Source organism: Chrysoperla carnea, chromosome 1, assembly GCF_905475395.1.
Source record: "Chrysoperla carnea chromosome 1, inChrCarn1.1, whole genome shotgun sequence".
NCBI classification, from domain to species: Eukaryota; Metazoa; Arthropoda; class Insecta; order Neuroptera; family Chrysopidae; genus Chrysoperla; species Chrysoperla carnea.
This window is the reverse complement of record NC_058337.1, coordinates 21,175,836-21,201,990: the sequence shown is the minus strand read 5'-3', so window position 1 is coordinate 21,201,990 and position 26,155 is coordinate 21,175,836. Positions and strand designations below refer to the sequence as shown.

The following is a 26,155-nucleotide window of genomic DNA, read 5'->3' as shown; positions in this document are numbered from 1 at the left end:
AAAAGACGAATTTCTAATTTATTTTATGAATCGTGAAGGCAGCCGTTTAAAATATTTAGAAACAATAAGGACACATTGCGACAATGACCTTACTTTATAGCAAGGTATTATATGAATTGAAAGAATATGAAACAATCAAGAAAATTTAATAAGTAAAAGATAACGATACCAACCAAATTTAAAACATCTCTTTTTTTCAACAACCAGCTCTTAAAAATAATTAAAATATTAAATAATTTTATCTTCTATACTTTATGGCTGAAAGTAGGATTGAACAAAGAAGATTCGGGATAGAATATCTTCAAGGTGGAAATAATAAAATTTATGTAACAAAAAATTAAGGAAATTAATATGTTATTGATAACTTCATTTTCCAATATTTATTTTACAAACAATTTACATATTCTTAAATATTATATTGGACAGTTTTGAGCAACAAAACAAAACTAAAATCAGGTACAATGAAAAATATATTATCTTGGTAAAATTGATTAATATATAATAATTAATGAAATGTTTTTTATCACTAAAAATTAATCATATAAATAAATATTATAAAATAAATAATAAAAATAATTACTATCTCTTGATCATTGAGTTAACTTAATATCTTTACGAAGTTCCCACCCAGGCACACCAAATATTTATGAAAAGCTGTAAAACAATAAAGCTGTAAATCGAAATCTCGGAAATTTGTAGGTGGAGAATACCTCCAAAAAAGATTTATTTCAGAAAAGATTTTAATTATCTCAGTAAATATTGGTTTTGCGTAAAAAATAATTGTGACAAAAATGAAAATTGTTGACTTTTCTCAATTTTCTTTCGATTTTTGATTTTTTAATCTTATAGCCAATTACAAGAGATTAAGATAAGGTGTAGCCGTAGAGTAGAAGAGTTTTAAATTTATTAACTTAATACAGCATTCTAATTTTGTCACGGGAGTCTCCAAGCAAAAAATTATCTAGATGAAAGTTGTTCGATTCGAAAGAGAACACATGATGGAAATCCTGAATTTGACATTAAACATTCGTGCCGTTTAAGGTATTTCTAACTCTTGCATGAACAATACTACGTAGATATTTTTTAATAAAGCTGTAAACAAATTTTTAGGACCATTCACCGTCTCTGTTAGCTGCTATAAATTTTCAAAGTGGTCAAGATTTAACATGCAAAAGATAGAAATTCATACTCTTTATACCATGTATATATGAAATGTACATAGTATATTAAGTTTAGTCCCAAGTTTGTAACGCTTAAAAATAATGATGCTAGGAAAAAAATTTTGTCATAGGTGTTCATAAAATCACGTAATTAGTCCATTTCCGGTTGTACGTCCGTCCGTCCGTCTGTGGACACGATAACTCAAAAACGAAAAAAGATATCGAGCTGAAATTTTTACAGCGTACTCAGGACGTAAAAAGTGAGGTCAAGTTCGTAAATGAGCATCATAGGTCAATTGGGTCTTGGGTCCGTAGGGCCCATCTTGTAAACCGTTCGAGATAGAACAAAAGTTTAAATGTAAAAAATGTTCCAATCAAAAATTAAACAACTTTTGTTTGAAACATTTTTTCGTAAACATCACTGTTTACCCTTGTTTTAAGATATTTTTTAGTTCGCGTTTTTGCTGTAGAAAATAACTTTGCACCGAAAACTAGATACATGTAAATAAACAAATTAGGGATGTTTGAGGCAAAACAGGATGTAATGTACCGTTTAGTTTACAAACAAACAATAAACAAAGATTACTTTTTGACGAATATTTAGTCTAATTTAGAATTCAATTGTATAAGCGACAACGTTGTTGAATTTACTGTGTGTTGTAACTATGAGATGAATAAACGGACAATATATGATACTATTGGTTGTAGTGTTGTCAGATTTATTTAAGTCATGTATTATAACTATATTTTTTCTCTTTTAAAGATATCGCATTCTCTCTTATGTCATTAGGAAATCTTTTAAAGTTAATTCAATTTTATTAGTAACTAACAGTAACTCGATAAATAAGAGATAGAAGTTTCATTCAGATCAACAACTTTCATTCAGGTTTTTTTTTTGCTTGGTGACTTTCCTTGTGACTTGTTAGGAGGTGGTAGATAGAAATGATCATCCTGTATGTATGCCAGCTTTTATAAATATTTCGTGTGCGCTGCCTGTGAAAAACTTTAAAAAGTTACATTGAAAAAAATTCAAACACAAAAACTAAAAATAAATACAATAAAATAAAATAATTTTTAACAATACATTTTTTATTACTTTAAACTATATATGAGATCTTAAACAGATCGATTGGTTACCATTTCAATCGAATCTACTTTCGGTAAATCCACCACCAATACTAATTAAATTAATAATAATAATACTAAATAATCAAAATACAGTTAAAATTAATTGTCTTTAAACAAAAATTTTAATAAAATACTTTAACAATTTTACTAAAATATCACAATAAATACTTCAATCTAAACTTTTAGTTATGTTAGTATAATAGGCGAAATTAGAGAAGTTTTATAGAATTGTCTGTAACGAAAGGAAGTCTGAATCTTAAGGATGGATGAGCGCATGGCAATAGGGTACTTTCGGTAGTGAAAAATAAATTATGAAATTTGATAAAAATTAAAATTTATGTACAAATATACTTAAATATTCTGATTTTGAGTCATTAAAAACACATTATTGTTTTATTATATTGAAATTAAAAGTAATTTTTAATATGTATATCACGTGGCCTAAAACACAAGCCGCTATTATGTGACATCATATAGGCAAAAATAATATGCGTTTATTCTTAATTTGTTGATGGCTTTCATAGTAATTGTAAGTTATGTTACCGTCAACTTTATTTATACATATAATAATTACATACACGACGTTTTTACTAATATTACGTAACGAAAATGGCTGACAGCGTTTTTGCGAGAATAAAAAAAAATTTTAAATTTAATTTAATTTTATGGCAAGAAAGCGTGTTTATTTTGCCGAAATATATTTTTGGTGGCTTTTTAATAAGAAAATCAACATTTTGAAGTACTTATTCAAACATAGTGGAATACCCTATTATACAGGGCATTTCAAAATTGTATGGGTTCTTTAACTGAAAATAAACAAGTTAATAAAAATGGCTGTTCGGAAAAATGTATTACCGAGATACAGAAGTTTAAAGATATATTTTTCTAAAGATGTTAATCAGGGGCAAAATCAATAAGCCGTGATTTATGAAGCTTTAAAACAATAATTGAATATTGTTACTTGCTTCTTAATAACCACTGCTTGAGGACTACGTTATCAGTAGTCCTCAAGCGTAATCAGGAGTAAGTTATCAGTTTTACTGGTAATTTGTTTAACTGTACGTTAAGTGTTCAATATTTTATAATCATGGGAGATATAATAAATTTTTACAAAACAGACAAACAAGTTTTTTACTTATAGAAAAGAACAAAGACATAGTGAAGTTCTTCGAAGATACCGTGAAAAATTTTCGCAACAACTATCAAAAATCATCCTGATGACGCATTAATTAACAAAAAATATGGATTCGTCGTGCAGAATGCTTCACGGCAGTTACTTTGAATAATTTCTTTAAATATTTATTGTATTGTTAAATAAATATCTTTTGCTTCATCTGAAACCGCCCCGTGTAATTTTGAAACACCCTATATGAATTTATCAGTTGCAAATTTTGTCATAAATCCAGTGCCTAATTTTACTCGTTCATGAACTCAAAGATCATTTTAGCTTTAGCACACGCTTAACAAATTTCAATTATCTATCTCTCTTCGATTATCAGATTTTGTGTTAACGGATAGTCTAGCGGACGGAATTAGGAGAATGGACTAATTTTATTAACACCTGTACCCAATTTTTTTTTTCGATCCGTATTTCTTGCCGTTCTTTCTGATTTTGTTACAAACTTTATTCTAGACTTATAAATGCTCATATATGGGTATAATTATTGCACAGTCATGTAGGGGAATGGTTATAATTATTGTCATTTCAAGATTTACCGTTGATATTTTTAAGTGTTTGAAAATTAACATAAAACATAAAATCTTATGGGAAAATAGATAATTTTGGATATAAATTACTAGCAGTTAGCCACCCGCTTCGTTGGACAATTTCAACTTTAATAACAAATATTACCGCGTTATAGTCTTCACTTGCCTTGCCCTCACTTATATTCGTTTTGTTCACAATTTCATAGGTTTTAATTTTTAGATGCGGAACCCTGATTTTAAAAACAAATAAAATGCAGACCATCCTTTCCTTTCCCTCACTTATATTCCCTTTTGTTCACAATTTCATAGGTTTTAATATTTAGATGCGGAACCCTGATTTTAAAAACAAATAAAATGCAGACCATCTCACTTGCTGATAATATAGCATTCTGCAAGTGAAATAATTTTTTAATTGGTTAAGTAGGGAATTCAAAAATAACGGATTTTTGTACAAAATTGCATCTCTTTTTTCATCATCTTAGTAATAAAATTTCCAAAAACCATTCTTAGTGAGCGTCTACATCGCGAAATGAGTAACTATGCTAAATTTCAAGTAAATCGGGTGTATAATATTAGAAATCTCGTGATAAATCAGCCAGTCAGTCAGTGGTAGTTCCCTTATATATTTAGATTAATAATAGATTATAAAATCACATTAATAGGAGAATTTTCGAATTTAAAATTCGAATTACTTGAATCCTAGGCTAGGCTTTTTTCATCTATTGCTGAGGTCGTTGCTAGCTAGGAAAAACCGTGAAAATAGGCATGAACCACAGGAAACATAAAAAGATAGGAAAATTCAGAATACTTCTAGAATCGCTTCGAATTTTTAGGCAATTTCTCGACCTTTAAACCTCTTTCAAGTGTTCTTGCACTGAGCACACAAACAGTTCGAAGGGTATCAATTACAATACGTAAAATTTCTGCACACTTCTGTACTTAAGACAACTTCCTTTAGTGTACTTATTATGTCTTCGTATTTTAAGTTATTATTATTTTCACCTATTCTCAAAAATGATAACATGATATGAGAATTTCGTTAGATTTTTATAACATTAGATTTAAAAAAAAATCATTTTGGTTTAATCACGAAAATGGGTGTAATTAATTAAAATATATTATTAAAATATATAATTTTATCTAAAATAGATGACTCTTCTCTAATATTAGACTAGTATTATTTAACGTTGATAATCATAAATATATATTGCCTGAGTTTATTATTAATTTTTTTGGATAAATATTAAAATGTAAATGATTTACACTCTTTGAATACATTCTCAAATCTACGATCTGGCCGTTTGCTACTATGACAATACGTTAACCTTTATTATCATCAGCTTTTCTGATTAGTAACAGTCTAGAATATTAATTTGTTTATTGATTAATTATCAATTAATGAATTATTTATTGTTAATGAATGATATGTATTTTAGAAAATTAAATTATAGCTTGATTTAATTTTAAATATTAATTTTTTCTTGTAGTATTTGGTAATAACAGGCCTGAAAAAAAAATTTAAAGAAAATTAAACAAGTATATCTTTTTAACAATACCAGATGCGTCATAAACATAATCATGTATTCTATAAAAAAATACGAGCTGAGTTTGATGTGTGCCGTCGAATTGTCAAATCGGCGTAATATTGACGCTAAAATTATGCGCAATATACGAAAAATATCCATTGTGCGTACTTAGACGTCAAGTTTGCGCTAAATCGAAAATTTACGACACAGTTAAGGATAAATAATAGCATTATAGACAATAGACAGTACAATATATTTAAAGTATTATCTTGTCTTAAAATACTTAAATAGGAAAGAAGGAATCAACTCTTTCGATTTGTAATGATTTTTGAATTGAGAATACAAAGAAATTCTCTCAGATTTCAATCCATTCAGTAGTTTTGAGAAAATCTTTAACAGACACTTGCAAACATACTTACATACCCCAGTAGACTTAGACTAACATACATGAATATTATACAATTCCTTTGGAATAACAAACTCATGGCTTATATGGTGTTAGTGTATATAGCCAGATCGGATCCTGGCATTACTAACAATATAAACTGTATGTACGTAGCCATGCTGTGTCAAATATAGAGCTAATACTCTCTTAGCCTATAAGTCTGTGTATTTGAAAATCTTCTTGTCAAATGGCCCGCCTACAAAGGTAGCACAGCAATGCCGAATGACCTCAAATTAGCTGTCGGAACAAATGAATGTAAATCTGGTATGGGTATTGGGACATTGGAACATGCTAGAAATGGCTCAAGGCTCAATGGGCATTCGGAAGGCTCGTTTTCAAATTACAAGCTTCTACTGAATGAGGATATCTTACACTTGTGGTACTACAAGACAGATATGGTGTGAGTACAATCGTAGGCGTTCCGAAGATCTTATATTGCTTCAAAGGGTCTCTATAAGCAAAATTGCTACGGCTATTGAAGGATACCGTTTGGGCTACACGCTGAACGCCTGGATCTGGCAGTGTATTACAAATATTTCAAGAGCTGTCATAGTGGAGAGAAGCAATAAAATATGTCTCATTTTCCCTGTCACTGCCCAGCTCTTGCCATGAGGAGATAGACTCACTTGAGTCAGTCTTTCTTTGACGACCTCTCCGACCCTAAATTCGTTAACGTCAAAGCACATCTACTATTCTTAAACAGCTCCAAATAGTTGATGGAGTAGTGGGCAGGGACGAGCTAACACACACAACAGGACAGCCACTCTAACCTAACCTAAAGCCTCGACTAATAATCAACAGAATGAAAAAAAATACCTTTAATATTGTAAACATAATCCCCAATTCACCATTTTGTAAATATGGTTCCATAAAATCTTCAATAAAATGTATTTCAGAACCAAGCTGTAAAATACGTGCTCGTACAACAATAAAATGAAAAACAGGAAATAATTCATCCATTGTCCATGAATACGATTCACCTAATTCTACTTGTACAATGGAATTCATTTTTTGGAATGTTTGTCGTAATACTAATAATTTTTCTAAGGGTGAGAATGTTGTTTTTAATTGTTGTAAATTAACAATAGCATCTTGATATATTTCATTATACATTGGTGATGATTCTTCATTTTTAACCGTTGTTGTATGTTTCGAAGATTTAGTTAACCAAAATTTTCTAGAATATTACAATTTTTAGAGAATTTATTTGGATTATTATGTGAAATTTAATAACTGAAAAACTACTTACTGATCAATTCCTAGGAATGCCATTAAAGTAGCATCAGGTTGTTTGTTCCATTTTAGTAACCGTTTCCAATATGCATCATCCTCTTTTTTATGATGCAATGTATATAAAACAAATAATGCTGAATGCACACGTGGGAGTAATATGGGATGTAAAATTGCTGTTGCACTTACAACCTCACTGCAATAATTTCAAGCAATCAGTTAATTGGCCCCGAAAAAAAAGTCGCTAACCATAAATAAGCATGCACCACAAGTAACAAAGTGTTGAGTTTTCTTCAAACAACAATTATTATGTGATCAAAAATGGGGGCATTTGAATGAGCATTTCATTTTTTTCTACTAATTACAACTAATCAAATAAAAAATTATGATGCTTAAATAGTACAGTCGACAGATAATTTCAGATAGAAAAAGGTCGGAAGTTAATGAAACTTTTGGCCCTCGATGATCCTGTGCAAAGAGAGGAGAGGGGAGAAAAAAATTTTTCGACCTTACTACGGATTTTTCCCGATAACTTTTTTCCCTCACGTTCTACGGTAGAAACATTATTATACATTTTTTTAAAGCGTTAAATTTTTCTACAAAAATTTGACAGATCAAACATGTTTGTTTATATGTCAAACGCCAAATCTCGTTGCCGCTTCGAAAAAACTTCATTATTAAAAACTCACTAAAAATGCCAAATGCAGAATTCCACCTGATTTTTCTATTATACCCGCATTATGATGAATTTTTTTATAATTATGGTTCCTAGTTACAATCACCAACTTTGGATACATCCACCAGCCCCCACCACAATATTTAGCGGAATTTCAAAGACTAATGAAATATATCTTGGTTCTTAATTCGGATATCTATCCCTAAAAGCAGTCGTCGCTTAGACAAATATTACACGATAAGACGGAGCTGTTAGGCAATGTTTTATGTAGATTATCCACTTTTTCGGCGTGTTCTGAAGATGTTCTGAAGTTTTCGGACTAATCTAGAATTATTATTTGAAGGAAGTCCAACAGTTTGGTATTTGTATCGTAATGAATGACCATTTTTTCGGGATAGATACCGATTTATTTTATTCAATAGGCATAAGATGTCAATATTTCAGGTCAACTTTGATTAATTTTAGCTACAAGTTTTACATCGATCAATAATCTAATTTTTTCGTTTTTATGTATGATTGATCATCTAGGAGGTTTTCTGACAGAAATTACTATTTATAAAAATCTCCTTGGAAAGTGATCGGATGCGTGTATTCTCAGTTAAAAATCTTTGATTCGATTAGTAATTAAAGCGAATTCAAGAATTAAAAATCTAGAGACTCAGTCTTTTTTTGAGAGGTTTCAGAGTATCTTAAATTGACGTTCTATAACAAATTTAAAAACGAACTTGAAATGTTGACACTCTTCTATAAATACATACTTTTCAGGATCGTCATCTTGAAATATCAGTTCGCGGCCAAGTGGTGGTAATGCTGGAAATAATAATCGTATCACTTGATAAATACGATCTGTAATTGAATGTAATTCAGCAACAGCATGTTTTAATAGCAGTAGATGCACAATAACACCTCCATATGTGGCTGTATATGCAGTAGTTATATCCATTAATAATATTCCTAATGGATGATATATACAATCGAATGCCTGAAAATTAAAAGAGAAGTAATAAATTTTTGTACATGATTTAAAATAACTATTTCAATTTTCACAAGTGATAGATTTTATTGCAACGAGTCATATCGCTTTTCAAATGGAATGATTTGGGCGATATTTCAAAAGCTATAATGCATTAAAACACCAAAAGAACCCGATAATTTTTTTTTTGTCCAAAATAATTTAACTACGTTTAACGAAATTTAGGACTGAATTTTCTCAATTTTTTTGGAATTTCAATTCAAATCGAAAAAATTACGAACAACTTTTTCTAAAATTAATAAAACACGGTATACAAAAAGTAATTTTGAACCAAAAAATACAAAAATCGGGTTCATTTATGGTTGTTACCTCAAGGTTCCGGAAAGTCGAGAAATAAACCAAAAAGTCGAGTATTTATTTACCTAATTATGCCACCGAATTATAATACAGTTTGTGCACTCTGTTTTTCCATAATTAAATAATAAAACAAATATGTTCCAAGTAATTTAAAATAAAAGCTGATTGGATAGTTTCTCAGATCGATTTCTTAGAAAATATTCGTCTAACAGTCAAACGAACTAGATTTTCATGACTTTTGGGTCTTAATTACTCTAGAAGATAAAAAAACAGAAACAAAAAAGGATGCGTGTACTTATGTACGCACGTAAGTAATTATACTTCTTCGGTAATAACAAATATAATAATTTATAAATAACTAGCGACCCGCCCCGGCTTCGCACGGGTGCAATGCTGATACTAAATACACTACAGAAAAACTGTGAACGTTGTATATAAAAACATAGCGGCCCGCTCTGGCTTCGCACGGGTATAAAATATATAGCCTATGTGATTAAAATCGATCCAGTAGTTTTGATTTATTCATTACTGCCCGTGGCCCGCACGCGTTAAATTTTTGATAAAACTCGTAGGGTTCAGCCTGCGTTTGCAATGTATGCGGAAAAAATGTAATTATTTACGACATCACATTAGAAACCTCAAAAATAGCAGTACTTCTCCACTATTTAATGGATGTTATTATACATATAAACCTTCCTCTTGAATCACTCTATCTATTAAAAAAAACCGCATCAAAATCCGTTGCGTAGTTTCAAAGATTTAAGCATACAAAGGGACATAGGGACAGAAAAAGCGACTTTGTTTTATACTATGTAGTGATTTAAACAAATAATACATACTTCACTTAACCTCAATGATATAAAAAAAGTTTTAAATATAAAACACGTGTTGTGTTTAGGGAAACGTCAGAATGCACAGCTGAACATACACTCACAATAGTAAACTGTAATTTCGAATATATAACTTTCTATAAATAGCCGTAATTTACCGAATCAAGGAATGGCTACGACAAGCCCATCTTGATTATAAATAAAAATATTATTATTATTTCTGGGACTTTGCACAGAGAATAGATAGGCCAAACGGTGTATAACCACAGCTGGGCCATTCGACTCTGTTCGCCTGAAACTCACTAAAGCACAGTTGAGTAAAGTAGTGGGACTCTTGACAGGATACGAATTGAACTATCACCTTCAAAACATGGAGATCTCTAATAGGTACACTTGTAGAGTGTATGTAGGACGATGTATGTATGACAATGAAACCTTCGTACATATTATTTGCACCTGCAGAAACCTGAAGGGAGTCACATTTAGCTTGTTTGGATCCGAAACCTTGAATCCATAAATCCTGAGAGAAATACCACCGGAAAAGCTGTGGACTTTCTGTGTGACATCTGGTCTCGACAGAATCCTGTAGCTTCATCTGCTTAAAATACATCTCTTAGGCAGGTTGTTCTTAAGGAAGACGCAGAGGACTCCTTGGTCTAGATGCTAGGGACCCATTTGCGGTACACTCCTTACGTATTATTATCATTATTATTATTATTATTACATAAATAATATCTACCACTCTTAAATTTTAGACAAATTATTCTAAGATACTCTATGTAAAAAACTTACTTTTTGCAAATACTGTCGGACTTGATTAAATGTCTCTTTAGTTAAATTCTCTCTACCAAATAATGGTATAGTATCTAATTGATCAATAATTAACAATTGATTAACATCTGATACAGATGATTGATATTGATGATAACATTTATTTAAAAAACGATAATTTTGTTTAAAATTTGTTATTAATATTGCTATATTCTGCCATATTTTATTGATATTTATTGTATTATCAATAATATTATCCTCTGTTACTTGTAATATATCATATAATTGTTTAAATATTGCTTTCCATTTATTATTTGGTTGTACAGATAATTTATTAAATGATTTATAATTATTTAATTTGATTTGTTCCTCATCAATTTTTTTGATATGTAATAATGCATTTGTTATTTTAATACTTGTATTTGATGTATTATTAAAAGAGCCGTTTAAAAATGTCCCTTCAATTTGATCACCATTGTTTAACGTTAATACACCTTTACCATTTAAAATGCCAGTAGATTTAAATTCACCTTCATAATGGGTACCGTCTTCAAATATCATTATACCATGTCCCTAGAAATATATCAATCTATTAAAGATGTTTTATAGTTATGTCAAAATGCTACCAAAGAATATAATGCTACAAAATGAATGAAAATTTAGTTGCTCTTAAATGCTAGAATTACTATGAACATTTTAAAACGATTCAATAAGGAAATTAAAGTTATTATAATTTTTACATGTGTTCTTATGGAGATGTGCTCACTCAATAGATTAAATTCATTTCAATTACCATAAAAGTGCTACGAATCGTTCCAAATTTTTAAATTATATAATTTTTACTATTTTATTAACATTTACTAAACTGTTGGCGAGAAACAAATTAAGAAATAAATCGAAAAAAAAATAAATAGATTTTTCTATACTATACAAGCAGCTATAGTACATTTACTTAGTTTAGACTAAAATAAGAGGCAATCTCCATCGCTTATACGCATGTATATGTACAAATACGAATATATATCAAATAGCGGCCTGAACGATATTGAGCTATTAAATCAAACAGCTAGGATAATGACTTAGATCGATAACTTTTAACTACTTGTCTATCCTAGTCATTTTAGTTAAGTTCCACTTTCTGCCACCTAACTTACACACTGTCAAGATGGCGCCCGTCAGCCACGATATTGTTGGTGTTTCTAACAGTTTTATTGCGTTTACGGAAAAAAAGTACAATGGCGACGAAATTTCAGAAACTCTCTTTTCTTTGAGGGAGTGTGTGGCAAGTCACTCACTTTTTGGTAACCAAGGATTCCAAAAATGTAGTTATAAGCCCACTGTAAATCAGTGTGGCAATAACATACGTGCTTGTTTTAAAAGAAAGCAAAACTCTTTGTGGATCCAAATGTTATGGAAATTCAACTTGCGTTAGCAAATAATATTTTAATTATTTACATGTGTGCTTTGTTATTGAGTTACGCTGTTTGATCTCATGATTACCAAATAACAATATGTTTGTTATACACGGTGGGCCATTTTAATCTATCCACTTAAATATCTCCCCAGGAAAGCTCTCAATAAAAAAACGTCTCAACAAAAGTTATCAAGCATGGAGAATAGCCATCTAACGATAACCTTTAATTTGAACTTAGACTAGACCTTTCAGGTCAAGGAGGGTATATTAAAATGGCCCACTTATGTTCTGACTTAATTTGCGCTCTCACGGGTAAACAATGATGTTAAATTTTTGTTCTATCTCTTACGATTTACAAGACAGAACCCAAGGAACCAAGTGCCAATTGGCCTAAGTTGCTCATTTATGAACTAAAACTCACTTTTTACGTCCTAAGCGCACTATATAAATATTATTGAGACTTTTTTTTATTGACAGCTTTCCTGGAAAGATATTTAGATGGATAGATTAAATCAAACCACCGTGTATTTTAAATTACGTAAATAAAACATTTTTAATGTCAGATATTTAATCTTTTTCTATCAATTGATCACCCTATTGTACGAATGGCCTACGCATCAGTCAGACAGTTCATTAAATATTGTATTAAACGCAATGGCTGAATATCATTCAGACCGCTATTTGAACGGCGCTTTTTAGTAAAAAGGCTAGACTGTTGGCTGCGACATATATAAATAAGATTAGAACTTACCATTAAATGATCTTGATGGAAAATACCTTCATAATAAATACCATCTAATGTCACAATAACACCATGATCATTCTTTTTATTATCCGACCAATGACCCAAATATTTTTGTCCTTCAGAGATGTTATCAATAACACCATAACCATGTTTGGTACCACATAACCATTCACCAATATAAACCGAGGCTGATGATAAATTTGACATAAAATTTCCATGTTTCAGAATACCATGGCCATGTGGAAGACCGTCTTTAAATTGTCCTTGATAAATATCACCATTGATATAATGCATAATACCATGACCATTTTGTAAATTTGCTTTTAATTGTCCTTCATATATTCCAATATTTGGTGCATCAATACGTCCATAGCCATTTAACTGATTCTTTTCAAAATGACCGCAATATATTTTGCCACTATTTTGATCATCGCTGTTGTTGGACCATTGTAATGTACCATAGCCATGCATTTGACCATTCAACCAATTACCTATAAACACAATAGAATTGAAAATTCCAATGCAAATCACACATCTAGGTGATATATCATACACCGAGTGTCGTATTGTAAACTATCATTCCCAATATTTTATCAGGGAAGCCACCAAACAAAGCATGATCTCAGTGAAAGTAATTGATTTCACAATTTTCAAATTTTAATTTTCAATTTTTCGTAACCTTCAAAACCATTAAAGAATTAAAACAAAGAGATAACGAAGCCTCAACTATCCTTAATCTTGTGTTGGCCACATATCTTTCTTGTTGATAAAGTCAGTAGCAGATGTAAAAAAGAAATAATTAACAAGTGAAACCTGATGTGAAATAAGCAAAAGGCATTCAAATCTCTTGAAAACTAAGTACCATTGAAAACTGTAAATGGTATAATATTTGTAAAAAAGAAAGTTAACAAAAGATAAAGAGACTAGTGTAAGAAAACAATCGAGAAGGGGGACTGGAATTTAAGAAAATTTCTAACGAATGGTAAGCTTATCTTCAAAGCTATTTAAAAAAAATCATATCAGAAAAAATACAGGATTACTTCAAATTAGAGTTCCGAATAAATTCAGCAGAAATAGATTAACTCGCCCTATTCTCCAGAATCCGAGAACTTTATTTTTATTAGACTTCTCTGAAGAAATATTATCGGTGCAGTGGCAGATTAAAATGAATGACCCGGTATATAAATTGTAAAATTATAATCACCTGTATATTTAGCGTTTTTATAAATCGGATGTTTTTTAAATACATAAGATGTTGTTCTACGTGTCAATGATTTATTATTATTCTTATTCAAATTCAATTGAATCATTGATTGTATTGATGTCAACCATTGATATTTATATTGTGGTAACAATGTATACAACAATAGTGTTTCCTCGGGCATTATTAATTTTACAGCATTCTTCAGTTGATCAGTGTCTAACATCGATTCGCACCTAGTAGAAAAAATTATAAAGTTAGTCATGAAAGTTTTTTTTTTTAATTCTATACAGAAGTGTTTTAGTGTCTTTATATTGCATGGATATCCAGTTCTAAGCTTTGTTGAAAGCTTCAAGTCTAAAGCTTGCCGGAAAATTACTTTAAGGTAGTATGGCAGTATCGAGAGTCACAGTTAACTACTTTTTTCATCATTGTTCCTTAGTTAACAGAAGAAAAAAAATTTTTTTTTACCGTACCGTTTAAGAAATATAATTAATTAAAATTATGCAAAAATACACGGGCTCTTATAATTGTCTTCTATAATTTCACCGGAAATAATAATAATAACAAAAAGAGAGGTACCGTAAGTGGGTCCCTAGCACCTTGATCAAGAAATATCTGTGTCCTCCTTGAGAACGACCTGTCACCCTAAGTCCTCTGTCTTCGCATGAAGCTATAGGATTCTGTCGAGGCCAGACGACACGCAGAAAGTCTACAGCTTCTCCGTCGGGATCTCTCCCAGGATTGATGGATCCAAGATTTCGGATTCGAACATTCTAAATCTCACGCCCTGTAGATTTCTGCAGGTGCAAATAACATGTATGGAGGTTTCGTCATCCTCAATACAGTCTCTACAAGTGGGATCGTTAGAAATCCTCATGTTATGAAGGTGATAGTTTAATCGACAGTGTCCTTTCAAGAGTCCCACCACCCTTCTCAACTGTGCTCTAGTAAGTTTTAAACGAGCACAGTCGAATGTCCTTGCTGTGGTTATACACAGTCCATAAACCCCCGGTAAATAGATCTCCGGTTCTTGACCCATCTGTATAAAGAAAAATTTACTGGAAATAGTTTGTGTATGCAAAATTGGCACAGTTCACCACATCTTGATGTATGAAATAGAATTAAAAAACGAATTTTTGTTGAATTTCAATATGATTTACCGTACATTTTTTTTAATTAATTTTTTTAACTTAGCGTTTGTTTGTTTTTTAAATTTAATTTTTTTTAAATAGCTATTAGGTGCAAACTTATAAATTATTATTATAAATAACAAGTGAAATTTTCAATATTTAAGCTCTCCCCAAACTGAACCGATTTGAAACATAGCTAAGAATACTCTTCGAAATTACCTTTCAAACACAAACATAAAATTCAAAATAGGTTCATCCGTTTAGAAGCTACCATGCCACAGACAGATACCCAGACACAATAGCGGTCAAACTTTTAACACCGATTTTTCTCGGTTCGGGGATTAATAAACACATATTATGGAAAAAATTATGTAATCTTTTGGAAAAAAATTTATTGCTTATTTGACTAGAATGGTATGACTTCGATACTACCATATTACCTTAAAATCGATTACAAAATTTCAAGTTTGTAACTTATTTCAAGTATTTTACAAAAATCTCAAAGTAAATAGACATTAATCACATTCGATAATAAAACGTAACCTTATTAACAAAATTATTGAAATACTAACCATATTGTTTGCAACTGATATTCATGTACAATACTATTATTTATAACATGAATAAATAAATCATTAAATAAAATAAACCAATGATTTTGAAATCGCCCACTATCTTTAAAATAGATTGGCATCGTTTGTGATTCTAGTACAATACGCCGTTCATTCAAACGATACTTTAATATTAATTCATTTTTCGATACAGTTGTTTCCCAAAAATATTTTGTTAAATCAGCATCTTTACGTAATTTCTCTTGTTCATTAATTAAAAAATTCCATTTATTGATTAAATTTGCATAATTAATGTTTGTATTTGTATTATTAGTCGAATTAGTATTATTGACTTGTTGTAATTGTACTAATAATGATTTATAAATATTATTGATACGCGTTAATGGATATTGAAATATTAATAGTAATTGAATATCTAATGATTTATTAATTTTTTTTGATGGCAAGATATTTGTAAATTGTTCATAAATAGCTGCTGATAATTGTTCTATAACTTTACTAATATGTGCTATACCTGTTGAAAAATCAAAATTAAATAATGATTAATATGTAAGCAAAAAAAAAAAAAAATTAATTCTGGCTGCATTCTAACTTAATCTCATTTATCTATTATCTGTCCAACTTCGTTTTCTTTCAGAAAACATAATGCCACAAAAAATGCACGAGTTTACATAAATATATATGTAAATTCATGATTTTCTTGTGATACAGAGCCTACATAAGGAGTGTTTTTTTTTAAATTGCCATATACGTAAAACTCCAAATAAGTTTAACCGAGGAAAATGCTTCAAACGAAAAATGTTTCAAGGGAACACATCTTATATAAGTATTGAATTCGATGAAAGTTTTCAGTTTCAATTAAAACCTCACCCTGGTTTAAAACTGGCAAACATTAGACGAACACTTTAAATTAGAAAGTTCTTCTTTATAAAAAGTTATGGTAAAAATCTATCTTTTTGCGCGTTTCTTCATTCAATTTAAACAAAAACGATATTTTTAGAAAAACAAACCACTTTTATTGGAAAATTTTTTTCGAATAGCGTCTAGATTCCGTAGAAACAATTACACGAAACAATTTTGGGTAAAACTTTTCAGTCCGTTTTTGCCCAAACTGTGCGTAAAATATTTCGTTCAAAAAAAGGTACTTTTTTAATCAATAACTATTTTCTAGTTTAAAGTGTTCATCTATCTATTACCAGTTATGTGCGTCTATAAATCCAACATTTTTTGCTTGAAGCATTTTTATCGATAAAACTTATTTTTTGAGTTTCAAGCATATATCAACTTAAAAAAAAAACTGTATATTATTATATAGTGGAATATAATAATGTCTGTTTCTGCCACCATCGATGGTGGCGCTTCATGCACCCAGCGAATACCACGGACTGTGGGTATTTTAGCAACTATTGACACTTTCGTGTAAAATATGAGATAATATTGTAAAATATGAGATTATTACATACCATTTACAACAATTATATTACATAATTCCTTTAAATATGATTTATATATTGATATATGTTCATCAATATTTTTAATCATAATAATTTCGGATAAATCTGTAATTTGATTATCTAAATATTCTTGTATACTTAATATATTTGATGCTGTAAAATATAATATATTTGTATAACATTCAAATAGCGTATGGTATACATCGATATCGCTATTTGTTTTTGATTGAAATTCTTTTATAATTTTTGTATAAACTAAATTTGTTGATTCTAAAAAATGTTGCTCATTTACTAGACGTTCTTTTAATATTTTTTTATATTGTTGTTCTTGTTTTAATTTCATATCCTCTTTATTCTCATCATCTTTGTTTGTACATGATAAACATGTAAACATTCCTAGAAAAGAAAGTCATCGATCAAATCAAATGAATATGAGCTCCTATGATTACTACGTTTTTGCGATTTTACTTGCACTCGGTTTTCTGTGATTTAATTGGTTAAATACTTCAATGCAAAAAAAAAAATTTTAATTTCATTTCTCGAATTTTTTAGAATAAATAGAACCAAAAATTTTCTATATTTTAAATAGAACCAAATATTTTCTAAGATATTGCGTATAACAAATCTCAAAATTTTTTCTACATCTGAGATTTTGGACTATACTTCAAAAATTATGCATTAAAGCATCAAATGAAACCAAGAAGGTCTTAACAGATTAGAAGATAATCTGAAAAACCAACAATTAAAGGCATGGACCAGCTACGAGGGAGGGCGAATCGCCAAAAGCCTGTTGGGTGAAGGAAACTCGCTCGGTAACAGAGCCGAGGAGATCTTGAAACTAAACAGAGCTGATATTAGAGTCATCGTAGAGTTACTCACAGGGCATGATAACCTGAACAAGTTCCAACATCAGATCGGAAAAAGACAATCTCCTGCGTGTGACAGATGCGGAATTTCAGAAGAAACATTGATCCATTTTCTCTGTTACTGTCCGGCGCTCACACAGCAGCGAAAGAAATGGTTTGGTCCGGCCATAGTCGAACCAGAAGAAATTAGGAAACTCAGCGCTAGGCAGATCCTGGATCCTGGGTTTCAGTACATCAGTTGGTTATAATAGCCACTGATGCGTAGCGGGGATAGAGTACAAGGGTCTATTTGGCTAAGTGCTCTGAACCATTGCTTCGAGGCCCGATGCTCGAGCATGGCCCGCTAACCTGTATACTCATACTCATACTCATCAAATGAAACCGATATATTTTATTTGACGATAGGATGTATAGTTTTTCAAATAAAGTCCAAAATCCCATAAAAGTAATTTGTCGGGTCGATTTATAGTCAAATGAATAAATTTTCATGACTTTTGTGTCTTAATTACTCTAGGAAATTAAAAAATCGTAACAAAATCTTTTTTACAAGTTTTCCCAATGATATCATTAAAAACCGTAATCAAATATTACGGAAAATCGCCATTACAGAACTATTTATGGCATCTTGGAGTCTCAAATACGGACAAGCTAAGTAGATTCGAAGTAGGTTGAAATTTGACACTCAAAACTTACCACTTGAAAATAATTTCAGTTGTTGATCTTCTTGATTGAAATCATATTTCAATTGGAATAATTGTTTTGTAAAACCCGTTAAATGTTTACCAATAAAATATAATTCAGAATTATTCGTTAAAAATAATGTATGAAAATCACCACAATTTATATTACATACACGTTCAGTTCGTAACATTTGTTGTGGACTACTATAATAATTATGATCATTATTATTATTATTATTTGCAATAAGTACTTGATGGTAATTATTTCGTCCCCATGTATATGCACATCCATCTAATGTTAGCGCTGTACAATGATATTGTCCACAATATAAATTTTTAACACCTAAATTTGTTAAATTTGTTATCGATATTGGAGTGTTACGTTTTATTATATCACCAACACCAAGTTGTCCATATTCAATATCACCCCAAGTCCATACTTCAGTGTTTATTAATATCACACCTAGAATCAAAATTAGAGTTAAAAATAAAACGCATCAACATTAAAGAAAATTTCAAATAATTTGTTTTCTAACAGGCGATTCGAAAAGTTTTAATAATGCACAATCTATTCCGTCGATATGAATCATTTTTTGGTGGTTTAATGAATTCAAACGCTCTGGTACAGGTACAGAAATAACATTGAACGTTGTGGGCACTCAAACGAGCACCCACAAAAAAGGGCGTGAAAGGGTAGTTTAAGTGAAATAAAAACTATTTTTTCATTCGATATATGATATTGGACGAAACATGGATTTACCACAACACTCCGAATTCAAATCGGTGAAGAAAGGCTAAAAACGAAGAAAGAAAAGTGCTTCTTCACCAAGACAATGTATTAGAAAATTAAAATTAAATAAAAAAGAAAGTGCTTCTTGTATACCCTCCATGGAAAAAAAAGTTGAAATGTTACTGAAAATGTAACATTATGAGCAAAAATTACAGTTTGGCTTTGGCTAAAGTTTTGCGTCCTACAAGTAATATGAATTGTAGTTTTTTTTTTCTAAAAATATAATCTTTCATTAGACACACAGTCTCTTTATAAAGAAAACATCAAATCGTACGACTTTGTTTGTTTGTTTTTTTTTTTTTTTTTTTTTGTTATTCTGGGACGGAAATGAGGCCTTATCGATACTCTTCTTTAAAAAATAGACAGAAAAATTTACTAAAACAATTTGAAAATACCCAAAAGAGATTAAAGGTAATTTTTAATTGGTTTTTTCTATGTTGATAAATGAAAAAATTTCATGTGCAGCTGATTTTCGCAGATAATTATCTCAAAAAATAACTCGCAAATTACCGATTTGAAGTCGTCTAGGCCTAATACGATTACCAGACAAATAATGGGTAAATTTTCACCCAGCTACAGTTGACTAAAATTAGATGCTTGGGCGATTGGTTCTTGGAAGTTAAAGGTTATAATTAAAACAGTAAAAGTTTATCACTATAAGTAGCCGTCGATGCAATTGACAAGCACGGACAGATAAATAGCAATGATGAAATTTAATGAATCGGCTTATTTACAACAATACTAACCTTGTTTTATAATCATTTTTAATGTTTTATTATTTCTGAATTTTTTATTATTTGGTATTAAATTTGCATCACATTTCTCATGAACACTACGGTGAAGACCATCACCATTACCACCCGAAGCTGTGCTCACATGTCTTGATAATGTTACAACTTTATCCCCTACAGTTTTTACACTTTCGTATACTAAATTAGCTACATTACTAACATTTTGTTTGATAATACGTGCTGGTAAAACCTCTGTACATTCAACTAAATATTCTTCGCCCACATCTGACATCCATGACAGCTGCCGTGTTAAAAATTCCTTAGCTGCTTCTGTATTACGTAATATGATACTACTTTTTATATAATTTTCATCATTTTTTTCTGTTTCATCAACATTTTCAGGGAAATTGATCAATTTTGGTAAATTAATTTGTTGAATTGAATCAGATTCATCATGAATTATATCATCTGAAAATAAAATGATTCGGTTTAAAATTAAGGCCGTAATGTACTCCATATGTATACGGGCGGGATAAGTCGAAAAAAAAAATTTTGCTTTGCAAACAGAAAAAATTGGGGCTCCCATTTAAGATTTCATAGTTGCCCTCTGTCTCAGCCCAGGATGTGCGGATAAGATGTGGGGTGACGATAGATTTTTTAAAAACATTTAAGACGTCTTCTTTTGTTTTTCAAAACAAAATGTTTTTCTAAGTTACTCGACCATATCCAATCTTTCTAGACACGCGGTATATAATTATAAAAACAAAAGATAATCGACAAACTCCCTTATTTAAAGATAAGATACATTTGTCGAATCATTATTTCTACCTTTAAGGATAGCTTTAAAATAAAGTTAATACAAACAAGTGAAAACAGACAATTGACAATTTGAATTAATATTAAAACACCATGTATAAACAGTGTTGATTACTCTGTCATATTACACATACATACACTCACTGTCAGAAAAAGTGCCACAGTTAAAACATTCTAAGCGTACGCATCATATGTTATGTTATAATAGTAACACTTAGAATGTTTTAAAACGAGCATTTTTTGTGACATTGAGTATACATGTCACACATATACATATAACTGATATTCCCATATAATACATAGTATACAATTTGCGCTCTCGCGGGTAAACAGTGATATTTAAAAAAAAAAATCTTTCAAAAACAAAAGTTGTTAATTTTTTTTTTTAAATTACTCTTGTTCTATCTCTAACGGTTTACAAGATGGGTCCTACGGACCCAAGACCCAATTGACCTATGTTGCTCATTTACAAACTAGACCCCACTTTTTACGTCCTAAGCACGCTATAAAAATTTCAGCTTGATATCTTTTTAGTTTTTGAGTAATCGTGATGACAGACGGACAGACGACAGACAGACAAACAACCGGAAATGGAATAATTAGGTGATTTTATGAAAACCTATACTAAAATTTTGTTCATAGTATCAATATTTTTAAGCGTTACAAACTTGGTACTAAACTTAGTATACCTTGGTATATTTCATATACATGGTTCAAAAATAGGTAGGAAAGGTAAATTTTTGAAGCGCATGGTATGGTTAAGACGTCACCATCAAATCCAGCACTGAGCAGAGCTCCATCGCCAAGGTCATGTTTCCCGCTCATCGATGTTTCTTGTTATTTAATATTTTCCATAAAAATATTAAATGTTATTTTTGTATTTTAATATTTTAAAAACAAATGAAATATATATTTAAAAGGGCTAAAAGTGGCCACTACTAAAAGACACTTCTTTAACTTCAATTATCAGATAAATTTTCAATCCTCTTGCACAATTAAGGCGAGCTTTGGAGGTGCGAAAAACCTTAAAAACCGAGAATATTCACTATATTTCGAGATAAAAAATGGGGAAGCGGGTTGGGATAGTAAAAACCTCAAAAAACACTTTCATAACACTAACTCAACCTGCATCCTGATCTTCAACCCTCTGGCTCAATTTGTAGGAGCTGCAGCGATGAGCAAAGCTTTGCAAACGCCGAAAAAAAGTTTTTCCACTTTTATGACATCATTCTGTCTAGTAAACAACTCAACTTAACGAATTTTAACTCATTTGAACTTTAAGGGGCCGCTATAGATATAGATTTATAACTCTTAAGGAAAATTTTGACTAAAAGAGTAAAATATCTAAAAATATTGATTGTTGTTGGAATTGGCTGGATTGTCTTGAAATGGGCTTCAATCAGAGTTACAAAGCATTGTATTGTTGCAGCTCAAAGACTTTGACCAAGAATTATATTTTAGCAGTAATAGCTAAAAGTTAATTTTACATACCATCTATTGAAGAATCAATGCTTTTATCAGGATTACTTGATGACGAAGTTGAAACATCATGAATTTCATTTGTTTTATGTTCACTGGATTGTAACGATATTAACGATGAACATGTTGACGATGATACACATTTTGGACACGAAGTTGTAGATTGTAAAAATACATTTTCACTACTACTACTATTACATTCTGTACTAATTGTATCATCTTGTATATAATCGGTATATTTACAAACTAAAGCTGCACCAAAATTATGACCAATAACAGCATTATGTACAAAATGTTCATTAAAAAATGTAACACGTTTTGGTTGATGTATGGCATGTATACCCAATTCTGGCATTGATCCTAATGCCCATAATTCACCATTTTCTGTTACAAATAAGCAACCATAATCGTTGACATTCATGTGTTTAATTTTTATATGTTTACAAGCTTTAATTTCATCATCACTTTTAAATATGATTTCTTCACGTTCATGTAAATCTTCAGAGATTTTTAAAATAGATCCGTTCGTGTCAATCAAATATAAATATTGTGATGAGCATGCAATATTTGTTGCTTGTATATCACTTTTAATTAAATGTAATTGTAATTGTTCGTTTATATTTTCAATTACACCATGATATAAATTATATTTCGTTGTTAATATATAAATATGATCTTTAATATTACTAATTTTTATTATTTCATCTTTAATATTATTTTCAATCGATACATTGATTTCATTTAAACCTTTCCAAAAGAATGTATTTTCCATTTTTCGATCCTATATTACTAAATTCAACAGGTATAATCTTTTCGTAAATTTTCTTTTATTTATATTTAATATATAATTAAGTATTGTCTAAATTCAATTTTAAGTAAAACATATTTCGGTTCATGAAGTACTAAATTTATTTAATATTAATAATACAATCATTGTTCTATTATCTATTATAACAAACATAACTATGTACTCGATGACAGAATCAGTGGATGACAGCTGATAAAAAACCTGGGACAATAATAATATGCGCATAATCCAAGACGAGTATTATATTTTTTGATATACGCTCGTGAGTATATAGCTGTGTCGTAAATGTAATATACACACTTGTATGAATATAGACCGCTAGTAGGATATTTCATTCTATACGAGGTATGATTTAAAAATGTATTATTGAGATATAGCTTTGTTAAAAAGCAGTCGGAAAATGTTAGTTTTAGTTAATAAAATAACAAATTATTTTTAAAATTCAATTCAAAGTTTTTATTTTTTATACCATGTATATATGAAATATACATAGTATATTAAGTTTTTATACCATGTATATATGAAATATACATAGTATATTAAGTTTCGTCCCAAGTTTGTAACGCTTAAAAATATTGATGCTACGAACAAAATTTTGGTATAGGTGTTCATAGAATCACCTAATTAATCCATTTCCGGTTGTCCGTCCGTCCGTCCGTCCGTCTGTGGTCACAATAACTCAAAAACGAAAAAAGATATCGATCTGAAATTTTTACAGCGTACTCAGGACGTAAAAAGTCAGGTCAAGTTCGTAAATGAGCATCATAGGTCAATTGGGTCTTGGGTCCGTAGGACCCATCTTGTAAACCGTTAGAGATAGAACAAAAGTTTAAATGTAAAAAATGTTGCTTATAAAAAAATATAAAACTTTTGTTTGAAACATTTTTTTGTAAACATCACTGTTTACCCACGAGGGCGTTAATTAGGTGCAAATTTTATAGTATGTATTAATATAGGAATATCAAAGTGAATATCTTTTGTTATTTACGTGACGTCAAAAAAACAAACGATTGCGCATCAACACTTGCGCATTATATGAGAATATCAGTTAAATATGTCAGATATGTATGTATGTGAAATGTGACAGAGTTATCAACACTGCCTATACATGGTATTTCAACAATTTACTCAGTCTATTGTTTGTTTTCACTTGTTCAAATCTGTTTTGAAACACAATAAAATAGTAGCCGCCATGTTACTACGTCATACAGCTATGTAAATAAAGAAATTTAAATTAAAAAAAAAAATCAAACATAATATCAGTGCATTTGTTCACATAGTTGTACGACGTCATGCCCCCGGAGCAATTAATTATCATTATTCGAGCGTTTTCGTCAAATGTAAATTTAAATGCATTTTTGTGGCACTTATCGATTGAATAAAATTTTTTTAAAGTTGTTTATTAGCATTATAGAATTAAATTAAGACACGTTTCAAAAATAGGTGTAATGCCCTATAATGTAAGCAATAAATTACAAAAGAAGGAACTTCATTTAGAGCAAAGACTTTATAACCATAATTAAGAACACTGAAATAAAAGTACCACCATGGACGTAGGTGAGAAATAATTCCACCCTATTTAAATCGTTTTAATAGGGTGGAATTGGATATGGCGGGGCTTATCAATGGATGCGGTTAAATTTAGGACTACTACTTCTATAGATCTGATCGGGAGGTTCCAGAAATCGTGTAGTCTCGGTTCCCGATTGATTATTTGTTTCATATTCAGGTAAATTCGACAGTTTCGAGCAACTTTGATTCTAAATTGTTTGTGGAGGATAATTTTTTTAAATTTGTAATTATGGAAAAACTGGGTACACAAAACATCAAAAATAACGTTCAGTATGACTCAGTGATATGATTAGATTAATTTCACTATCACACTGACTTTCTGGTTAATTTCCTGACTTCGCAAAAATTTTGGTGGTAACCTTAAGGCTCATATTGTCCTTGCATTTGTATAGACCAATTAATATTGACAATTGTCCATCGATAACTTTGGACTCTGTACAAATCAAATACAAAAGTTGCCAATTTCTCGAATTTGTTTCACAATAAACTGTTAATTGAATACCTACAAATGTATTACGTTTGTGATTTGATAAGAGAAAATACATATGCATGAGATTGACGTCATAGTCTCTAGTACTACCAGCGTATATCCGAATGGAACGAACATACCAACAATTAAAAATCAAGCATATTTTTTATTTTGTTAAAATGCAGGATATTACTAATTTATATTGAATAGAATTTTATGTGATAAATGATAAAAAATTTCCCCCATTTATGGTGATGATTACTTATTCCTAAAATCATATGAATCATCTCTTCATAAACCTTGAACAAAACACTAAAATATATTTTTTTTTAAGCAATTGAATATTAATTAAAAAACGATATTCTATTGTTATACCATGCATATATGTAATATGCAAGGTATACTAAGTTTAGTCCCAAGTTTGTAACGCTTAAAAATATTGATGCCACACACAAAATTTTGCTATAGGTGTTCAAAGAATCACCTAATTAGTCCATTTCCGGTTGTCCGTCCGTCCGTCTGTGGACACGATAACTCAAAAACGAAAAAAGATATCGAGCTGAACAGCGTACTCAGGATGTAAAAAGTGAAGTCGAGTTCGTAAATGAGCATCATAGGTCAA

General features: G+C 30.2%; 1 protein-coding gene across 1 annotated transcript; it reads right to left on the bottom strand.

Moving 5' to 3' along the window:
• Positions 1-5,458: 5,458 nt before the first annotated feature.
• LOC123294223 (alsin) lies at positions 5,459-24,686 on the bottom strand. Its single transcript, XM_044875374.1, has 15 exons — positions 24,643-24,686; positions 22,697-23,268; positions 20,405-20,857; positions 18,882-19,331; positions 18,796-18,836; positions 17,332-17,389; positions 15,869-16,052; positions 14,167-14,399; positions 12,969-13,453; positions 11,199-11,376; positions 10,825-10,931; positions 8,631-8,854; positions 7,216-7,392; positions 6,783-7,143; positions 5,459-5,500 (listed from the first exon to the last, which is right to left on the bottom strand). Exons 1-15 carry the CDS (start codon positions 24,684-24,686, stop codon positions 5,459-5,461), a joined length of 3,609 nt encoding a protein of 1,202 aa, XP_044731309.1.
• Between the last annotated feature and the right edge of the window lie 1,469 nt (positions 24,687-26,155).

What these genes read in the sequence shown, in the direction of transcription:
- LOC123294223 (XM_044875374.1), bottom strand. Translation starts at nt 24,686, where the DNA reads ATGGCGGCTACTATTTTATTGTGTTTCAAAACAGATTTGAACAA. An exon ending in ACTGAAATTATTTTCAAGTG is followed by an intron (nt 18,837 to 18,881) that starts GTAAGTTTTGAG and finishes GAATCTACTTAG; the next exon opens with CTTGTCCGTATTTGAGACTC. An exon ending in TATTAAAATAACAAATGCAT is followed by an intron (nt 10,932 to 11,198) that starts TATTACATATCA and finishes CATCTGTATCAG; the next exon opens with ATGTTAATCAATTGTTAATT.